At 40.2% G+C, this 9,390-nt stretch overlaps 2 protein-coding genes and 4 non-coding genes across 6 annotated transcripts in view; all 6 read left to right on the forward strand.

Moving 5' to 3' along the window:
• Nucleotides 1–1,014: 1,014 nt before the first annotated feature.
• rps8a (ribosomal protein S8a) lies at nt 1,015–5,785 on the forward strand. The gene is made up of 6 exons (XM_031294438.2): nt 1,015–1,114; nt 2,093–2,199; nt 2,458–2,557; nt 4,084–4,259; nt 4,703–4,832; nt 5,631–5,785. Exons 1-6 carry the CDS (start codon nt 1,111–1,113, stop codon nt 5,738–5,740), a joined length of 627 nt encoding a protein of 208 aa, XP_031150298.1. The 5' UTR covers nt 1,015–1,110; the 3' UTR covers nt 5,741–5,785.
• On the forward strand, nt 2,248–2,355 carry LOC116046262. The gene has a single exon (XR_004104089.1). It is a non-coding gene; the product is annotated as a small nucleolar RNA SNORD46 (small nucleolar RNA).
• On the forward strand, nt 2,629–2,698 carry LOC116046253. The gene has a single exon (XR_004104080.1). It is a non-coding gene; the product is annotated as a small nucleolar RNA SNORD38 (small nucleolar RNA).
• On the forward strand, nt 4,526–4,594 carry LOC116046260. The gene has a single exon (XR_004104087.1). It is a non-coding gene; the product is annotated as a small nucleolar RNA SNORD38 (small nucleolar RNA).
• On the forward strand, nt 5,117–5,185 carry LOC116046261. The gene has a single exon (XR_004104088.1). It is a non-coding gene; the product is annotated as a small nucleolar RNA SNORD38 (small nucleolar RNA).
• A 1,857-nt stretch (nt 5,786–7,642) lies between the features above and the next one.
• Nucleotides 7,643–9,390, forward strand: part of acadm (acyl-CoA dehydrogenase medium chain) — a 9,299-nt gene continuing 7,551 nt past the window's right edge. Inside the window, exons 1-2 of the mRNA XM_031294402.2 lie at nt 7,643–7,856; nt 9,026–9,137. Coding sequence (XP_031150262.1) covers nt 7,842–7,856; nt 9,026–9,137 — 127 coding nt within the window. The 5' untranslated portion in view covers nt 7,643–7,841. The remainder of the gene's footprint in view (nt 7,857–9,025; nt 9,138–9,390) is intronic.

Here is a 9,390-nt window from a genome sequence, read left to right on the forward strand (position 1 = left end):
GATGAGATTCTGCAACCAGTGGCAATCCCATATCTCCACAGTCTGGGACCGAACTCTATCCTCCAAGATGACAACGCTGGCCCCCACAGGGCGGGGTTTATCAGCGACTACATCCTGAATGTGGGAGTGGAGAGGATGGAATGGCCTGCCAGCAGTCCTGACCTCAACCCCATTGAACACTTGTGGGATCAGCTTGGGCGTGCTGTTCGTGCCTGAGTGACCAACACAACCACGTTGGCTGACTTGCGACAAATGCTGTTTGAAGAATGGGTTGCCATCCCACAGCAGTGCGTGACCAGGCTGGTGACCAGCATGAGGAGGAGGTGTCAGGCTGTTGTGGCTGTGTATGGTTCTTCCACACGCTACTGAGGCTCCTGTTTGTGAAATGAATAAATTGTTAAATTGCCAATAGGTCTTGTTTCTTCAAACTTCAATCATCCAATCCACCAAAACCAAACGAGTCAATGGCAGAATAAGCTGTTTGGCATTGGCAGAGAAGATTTGGCAAATTTTTCATTGGCGCAACCCACATACTCAGCACTGCTGCTCATCCCACAAATGCATGTTCCTTACAAATGGGGCACCATTTGAAAGGGAATTAAACAGGCTTTCCAACGGTATAAGATTTATTGCCAAAAGGCATTGTTACCACAGAGAAATAATCTACCAAACACAAATTTCCTTACTTTTTGTGCTAACTTTATAATGTACACAGATGCATGTAAATGATATTATTAATTAAATTAAAAGGTGAATGCAACTATGCATTTAATATTTATATTTCCATATAGTTAATATTATTGCCAAATAAAATTATAATTTAATAATTGTTCACTAAAAGTATAAATAAAAATAATATATAAAATAATATATTATATTCCTTGTGTCGTTTACTTTTAGCCATTAAAATAGAAATAAAGCCAGAAGACATACAAATATAATTGTAATTCTTTAGAAAAATAGGAATCATAATAAATATCGCATGTGTATTTGCTTTTTTTCTCACCCGAAGAAAATACCGTTCGCTGTTGCGTATATTCTCGCGAGAACACGTGGCTTCAAACCTCCCCATGAGCCTTTGCGGTTCCTCTTTCTAGCCGGCGCCTGAGAATGGGTACGTGTTTTCATGCTCGGGTCGGAGGGAGAATCCTTGTCCATCTGATGTTTAAACGAAGAAATATTTCGATAATGGTTTGCTATATTGATGCTAAATGTTTTCTGAACAGATGTATATTTAACTGGTCTGTATACAGTTAACTTGTTGTATTTTAATGAGTTATTTGAAAAGGATGCTATGTGCTCCAAGATGGCTGCTCTCATTTGCCATGTAGTTAGCGTCTAGTGCTCCATTGTGCTTGAAAACAGCATAATTTTGCTGTTTGGGATGCTTCGTAATATTTAAGCAGGTTTCGGCGTTGTGTACACAACGTGTCCGCCGTTTCGCAAGTAGTTTGGGGATTTCTTAAGAGCGCCAGGCAAATGGAAAGATAATGTTAGCATTAGCTAGCGGGATGGTCGCGATCAGGTCACGCTGCTGCACTAAAACACTTCAGGGAATACTAAGAATAACTTGTTTGAGAAGGTAGTTGGGTGCTTCTAATATATTTAATGTTAAAGTGATGTCTATACGTGGCTTAGTTAATGCTGTATCTTGGACACGAGGTACATGTTGGGCCACAGTATGATTATAAGAAGTCGGAATTGCTAACGTTACTGGGATTAACTTGCCGTCATACAATGACTGTAGTTACATGTGCAAGGAGAGTTTGAAGCACGGCGTGCATCATATGGTCTGTTCAGTTCTGTAGGACATCAAACTCCTCTAGCATATTGGAGCTTTCGATTTTAAATGGTCCTCAATCCAGTTCAGCATGGTCTTAGAAAAGTAACAAACATGCAGGCCCCTTGAAGCTTACAATTGCTTGAGCAATGTGATGAAACTCTTAAAGCGGAATCCAAATTAAAACTGCGGACAACCTCTACCTTGGAGAACTGATTGCTCAAGCATAGGACATATCTTTTGTAGTGAATGTGCTGGGAGTTGTCCAACAATATAACTCCTGGTTTCTACTTTTTTTTTTCATTTATTCAGGTATCTCAAGGGATAACTGGCATAAACGCCGCAAGACCGGCGGTAAACGCAAGCCCTACCACAAGAAAAGGAAGTATGAACTTGGGCGCCCTCCTGCAAACACAAAAGTAAGTTAATCAAGTGGTTACTTGCTTATAATGGATTTAGGATGATGTAGCGTGGGTGATGAAAACGTGACCTTAGGTATGTCTTTTTTGAGCCGTTTTGGTTCAAAGTTTTTGACTTACCAATGTTAGGACTTGTCATAGTTACACTGACACGCTTCAATACTTGCATAGTACTGTTTAATTTTCCATTAATTACCGGAATGCAATCTTTACAGACACAACCAGAATCATAAAAATAATAAACCTGTATTTCTTCAGATTGGACCTCGTCGCATCCACACAGTGAGGGTCCGTGGTGGGAACAAGAAGTACCGTGCTCTGAGGCTGGATGTTGGTAACTTCTCATGGGGCTCAGAGTGTAAGTTTAATTTAAATGCCGACTTTCATTTCATGGGGCCCTTTTTGAGCCGTTTGACATTAACATGCATCTTTCCATGATGATAACTTTGTCCAGTTCTGCTACTGAATGCAAGTGGTGATAACAAAGACATCTGAGAAAGATTGATTTGCTCCAATCACTGTTAAGGCCCAGACACACAGAGCCGCTGGCCAAACATCGGCAGTTGGGCTGAGCACTCTCCCCAAATTGGTCAAAAAGTGCCTCGAACACACCAAACAGCAGGCGGCGCTAATCTGTCGCGAGAGCTTAGATCGGCCCAAAAAATCAAGCCCGAACCTGCCCGACCACGTTGCGTCCGAGACCGGCCCGACACATTAACTGTAATTATAAGCCCGAGCCCGATTTTAAACCCGACACTTCTTTAATACGTGGGCCGTTTTTAACTGACGTTCTCAACTACAATTCAGAGTTGTTAGAACTGCAGAAATCGGTTTAGAATAATGCAACAAGGATGAAGCCTGTAAACTGCGCGGTTTGTTTATTCAGAATGGAACGGATCGCAAATGGATCTGAATGAAGAAACGTAAAAAAAAGAAACAATGATGAACATGTTGTTGTCACTGCCCACGACTTGTTTAAACTGCTTCCATACCTCCGACTTTCCTCCACACTTTCTCAAAGGATTCGGTTTTTCTTTTTCTTTAAATCTTCAAGCTCCACGTTGCACTTAAGATACACAATACAGCACAGCAGGCCCGGTGTGATGCGTGCGAGAGGAGACTCCGCGCATAAATGCTGCATTTTGTAACTGCAGCCTAAATTGTACACATTTGTTACTTTTATATAGCTTATATATACATTTATAATTCTGATTATGGCATAGCTTTCTCCCCACCCAATTATGCTATATGTAATGTAATGGATAAAAAAAAGCTTGATCAAGGGTCCGGGCCCGAGCCCGACTCAAGGTCGTGTCGGACTCGGGCTTAGGCCGAGAATTTAAACTCTTAATTGTCGCCCAACAATGAAAACCGGCAGCTGATTGGACGAATGCGTCACGTGGGTCTTGTTTCTCTGGAAATTCAAAGACCGACTGTCATGGCGGCTTGTTCTGAATACGATCTCGTATTGTACTAAAAGTTCCGAAACGTGTTTCTGAAAACATTTTAAGTGAGAAATGGGCCATGTAGTTTCTAAATCTGTCTTCATTTCAGATCGACAAAGGTCAGTTTAAAAGATTTGTCAGATTTTGAGAGAGACTAGTCACGCTCATTCTGCTCCCCGTTTCCGGATTAGCACTCTTCCAATCAGATGGGTCATTTGAGTCTGACTGCCGACAGTGCCCGCCCCGCCAATTACAAATCAGCCAAAATGAAGGCTGACGGACGACAGCACGGAACACACCGAACAGATTCGAGTCACTGACCTCATAAGGCTGTCCATGGCCGATTATCAGCTCGGTGTGTCCGGGCCTTTTAGTTGACAAATGAAATGGACTAGGGAAATTTTACTCTTTCCAACGGCTCTTGATTTTGTATACACAGGCTGTACACGTAAAACCAGGATCATTGATGTGGTCTACAATGCCTCCAACAACGAGCTGGTCAGAACCAAGACCCTGGTGAAGAACTGCATCGTCCTTGTTGACAGCCTTCCCTACAGGCAGTGGTATGAGGCCCACTTTGCCACTCCTCTGGGACGCAAGAAGGGAGCCAAGCTGGTATGTGGGGAAAATACAAATGTCTACAACTTTTGTCTTGGCGTTGTTTATATAAACTCTATGGTGCTGCCATCAGTCGATAGGTTAAAATGCTGAAAGTGAAATCAAAGACAAGTCTTTGGTGAAAATGGGGCCACCCTTGTATATAGAATGCATCTTGTGTGTATATGTGTGTGGGCTGTCTGATCCGGTGTATGTGGGTCACTAATTAAAGGAAATTCTTTTCATGGGACCTGCATAAAGTGCTGTCCTCTTTGGTGCACGTCTTTCCATGAAGATAACTTTGTCCAGTTCTGCTACTGAATGAAAGTGGTGATAATGACGACTCTGAGAAAGACCGGTTACCTACACTGCTGTCCTCTGCTGCGATTACCTGGTGTTACGGAGCAGTTGAAGTGTCTCGTGTCCATTAAATAAGCTTTAATCCCCCCCCTTGTTTATAGACGCCTGAGGAGGAAGAGGTTCTTAACAAGAAGAGGTCAAAGAAGACCCAGAAGAAGTATGATGACCGTAAAAAGACTGCCAAGATCAGCACCCTCTTGGAAGAGCAGTTCCAGCAGGGAAAACTGCTTGGTAAGTCTCAACATGTTATACTGTAGTAGCTGTCCAGAATGGCTGTATATAAAGTTGACTTGTTCAAGGCAGGACTACTGTTGAACAGTTATTCTGCCTTGCTGTTCTGTATAAAAGGTATGGACGCAGAATGAGGGGAAATAATAGTACACTTTTTAAAGGGTGTTCTCTTTATGTATAAATGTACTTGTTGACAAAATAAACAAAGTTACAACCAGGATCACCATGAAAGGAGATTCTTTCCATGGTACCTGCATCAAGTGCTGTCTGTTCTGGTGCACGTCTTTCCATGAAGATAACTTTGTCCAGTTCTGCTACTGAATGAAAGTGGTGATAATGACGACTCTGAGAAAGACCTGTTACCTACGCATTCACCCATTCTTAGGATGACGTTTTGAGTTAAATATAGGCGCTGTACCCCCTAAATAAATACCTCCTGTGTTTTCCTTTTTAAGCCAGACACTTGGCTGTTTAGTAGCAGACAGAGGACAGTTTTTGTACCGAAATGCCTCCATGTGTGGATTGTATAGCAGAGTGCAGCAGGGCAATTATAGACAGGTGTCAGATCAAAGGCTCTGGCTACGGAATAACCAACAAATCCTGTACACTGTTGGTCACTTCTACTCTTAAATTCCTCATCTTTTATGATACTTTCTTATCTGACATCAAAATAACTATATGGTGTCTTAACATTTCTGTAACCTCAAAACTGACTTTGACCTGAGATAATTGACTTTAGCATTCTTTCCTGTTTTGAAACTCTTTATTCACCTCCGACTGATGTTTCCCCTCCTGCAGCTTGCATCGCCTCCAGACCCGGCCAGTGCGGCAGGGCAGACGGCTACATTCTGGAGGGCAAGGAGCTCGAGTTCTACCTGAGGAAGATCAAGGCCAAGAAAGGCAAATAGATGTACAGCTGTTTGATACGTCAATAAAATCTAAACGCCCCACAACTGTCTGCTGTCACTGCTTTTATGCCTTCTCAGTTTATTGGTGATCTGAAACTCCATTGAATCTAATCTTGGCCACAGGTGTTAAAACTCACTGATAGACATTCAATTAGCAAGGCTTTGGGACGCAACTCCAGTATAAACATTTTCTTGTTTAGATAACTGCTTTTTGAACAGAATCTATCGCTATAAAATAGAACTATATAAATTACTCCTGGTGTGGGAAATTCACTGCATTTCGCTGTCTTTGTACTCTGCATAATGACGAAGTTGAATCTAATCTAAAAAAAAAGCTCGGTTACCTCGGAACAATCCAGCAAATAGATGGTACCCTAGAGTGCGTTTACCTGAAACGGATGATTTAACGTCACTGCTCATTTACACAGTTTAGCAACAAAACTAAACGCTGAGGGAAGATTACTACATTTTTAATGTGGTTTGGAGCGGTATGCACCCCTACTAACCTGGAAAGCGTTTATCAGACTGACCTGTCGGTCATGGCCGGTCACTCGGTGCATCTCTAGTACCAATATGTAAGTAAAAGTTGTGCCCTAGCACTGTAGATAGATACTTTGATCCCCAAGGGGAAATTTAAGGTCCCAGTAGCTTACAGACATCACACACAACATTCACATACATCACAAACACGATAAAACAAATCCACATGAATAGCCAGTAAAAGGAAAAAATACTGAATAAAATAAATCCACATGAACCACATTATCAAAAGTACTCTTATAGTTTGGCCTCGGTAGTATAATACACTATGCTGTTTATGATATTAGTGTTACTGATGTAAATGTTAACTAGTGTAGTCCGGGGGTCTTCAAAAATCCCCATCAACTGCAAGATGCTATCCTATCAATGTGGGCCAACATTTCTAAAGAATGCTTCCAGAACCTTGTTGAATCAATGCCACGAAGAATTAAGGCAGTTGTGAAGGCGAAAGGTCAAACACGGTAGGGTGTTCCTAATAATCCTTTAGGTGAGTGTATATTCCCATTTTACAGTTATGGCTTAAGCTAAATAATACGGAAGCGTACTACATTCACCATAGAAAAAAAAAAATGTAGACACCTTATCTCGTAATTACGAGATCCTGATCTCGTAATTTTGAGAAAAGATGTAACTACGAGAAAATAACTCATAATTTTGAGAAAAGATCTCGTAGAACAGGATCTCGTAATTTTGAGAAAAGATCTCGTAATTATGAGATGAATGCATTTACAGCACCCTCCGCTGGTTACACTAGGTATTACAGTTGATTCATTACAACACACGTCTCACCTGTTTAGTTTAATCCGTTTTTATTTTGGTTTGGGTTTGAGGCATTGGGAAATGCTAATGTCTTTAAGTACTATGGATGGGATTGTTATCAGTTTGTCGACTTTGCACAGGCACCTCCGGAGGAAAGCCCATTCTGATCTGTTGAACATATGTCCATTAACTAATACTATCTATAAAGTTACATAAGAAGTATCACGCTAATTTAACCCAGATTAATTTAATGTTACCTCTCGGTGGTACAGCTGATCACTGAGCCGTGGCCTACTGACAACTATAGATATGCCGCCTTCCAGGTGTTTAAAATGATCGCATAATTACGAGATCTTTTCTCAAAATTCTGAGTTATTTTTCTCGTAATTACTGGATCTATTGTCTTAAAATTACGAGATCAGGATCAATTACGAGGTGTCTACATTTTTTTCTATGGTGAATGTAATACGCTTCCGTATCATCACTTTTGCTTGGCTTCTTTCATTTATGGGGTGTGTCACACAGTTTATAAAATAAACAATTTTATAATCAAATTGATTTCATACGTGGGAGACCTAAGAGAATATGAAAACATTCGAGTTTTAAGATTTAGGGTGCACTCCCTCAAGCGGTTAGGTAACAAACTGGGGTAAAGGGTAAAAGTCATTTTCTGGATGCTGAGACCAGCGACACGTAAGCAATCCTGCTGCTTTGATTGGCTGAGAAGGCGGATATTAATATGTAGGACAAAGGTTGTGGTGGGCCAGTCTATTTATGCGACTTGTGCAGTAATAACACAACAATGCTGCTCAACAAGGTAAGTGTCTTTAGTGACAATTCCCCATCTTATTTTCACAGTGTTAGTTAATTAAATACGGGTCGCCGCAGCTTGTTGTCCTCCTGACGTAGCTACATTTAAATTTTTCGAGTTAACCAAGTGAAAGCTTTGCAAGCTAACTAACGTTAGCTCGCTAGCCCACAGCGTCGACATTTTAAGACGCTTTTATCCTTACTATCTACATGTATTACACAGTAACGTCTGTGCCGTTGATGTATTACCATTAGCTTACATTAGTCATAGAGCTAAGCATCTGTCTTTCTGTAAAATATAATCAGCTACCTGGTTATCTTTGAAAAACCCAGAAGGTCGTTTACCAAAACTTACTGAAGGTAACGTTAGCTAACGTTAACGTTAAATCGCATACAATATATTATACAAGGAATTTGCTTTACTAGTGTATTGGTGCATAGGAGTAAACATTGTAAGAGAGAGAATTAAACTAAAAGCAACGTTACAACAAAAGTCAGGAAACGTGTATATATAAAAAAATGAGGAAATACTATAAAAAATATGTAACAATATATATGTTATAAAATGAAGAGCAGTTTTAGAACGTAACGTTAGTAGTTATGTGTAGAAATGTACGAAATATTGTTCAGGGGTTGTTTAAAAAATAAAAAATTCAAGAATCACAAATTTAGAAAAAAAATTACATTAAAATGTGAAAAATATAAATATGTACAATATCTGTTTTTCAAATGAATAAAGGTAAGGAAAAAAGTGCATTACATCGAGGTCAGGGATGAGTTTTTTTGTGTTGTATAAAAAGAGCAAGGGCACATGTATGTCATTTCCTTATGACTCCATAGGAAATACAGTTGCAGCTTGGGAAAGGGGTTAATTTTTTTTATTCTGCATTTCTTTAATCCAGGTGGTTAGAAGAGTCTGCCTTCACTTGAGAACTTAATTTTTAAAGTGATCTCTGTTTTTTTTTTTTTTCAAACATTGTAGAGTATTTATTTTTCAGGGAAACCGATGCCTCACTCTGACTTGAATGTAATGGTTATACATGCTAAAAGGCAGAAAATGGGGCTAATGTTTTACTAACTAAATACTTTAAAGAGTAAAAGGTGTAGAGGTCTTGTGTTTAAATTGAATGTAACTTAACTTTGTTGTATGTTGCTGATTTTCTCCTCCATACACAGATTGTTAAAGCCAGTGTGCGGTCTGGGATCCGGCTGCAGAGCTCCAGTGCTGCTGCTGCTGCATCCAGTGTTACAGGATCCCACAGCACAGCTTCCCTTGGCTACTCATTTGGTGAGTAGGCTGTAGAAACCTGTACATAATTTTAAAGGATATGTTCACATTTTGTCATATCTGCCTTAAAACAACACTTGCATGGCCAAATGTACAATGAAAGAATTTTTGGTCACTGGAATTGTTCCTCCTGTCCATACTGGCACTGATAGATCCCTTCCTAAAGCAACTCTTATGTGACAAAATGCACCGTCCTTATTTTGTGCTAAAATATATTCCAAAGTTTAGTTGGTACTTTGGTATCATCCGCCCA

The sequence above is a fragment of the Sander lucioperca genome, chromosome 9 (assembly GCF_008315115.2).
Source record: "Sander lucioperca isolate FBNREF2018 chromosome 9, SLUC_FBN_1.2, whole genome shotgun sequence".
Taxonomy (NCBI): domain Eukaryota; kingdom Metazoa; phylum Chordata; class Actinopteri; order Perciformes; family Percidae; genus Sander; species Sander lucioperca.

Excerpts from the sequence above, each read along its gene's own strand:
- rps8a (XM_031294438.2), top strand. Across the intron at positions 2,558-4,083 it reads CTTCTCATGGGGCTCAGAGT|GCTGTACACGTAAAACCAGG; the intron begins GTAAGTTTAATT and ends TTGTATACACAG. Across the intron at positions 4,260-4,702 it reads GCAAGAAGGGAGCCAAGCTG|ACGCCTGAGGAGGAAGAGGT; the intron begins GTATGTGGGGAA and ends CCTTGTTTATAG.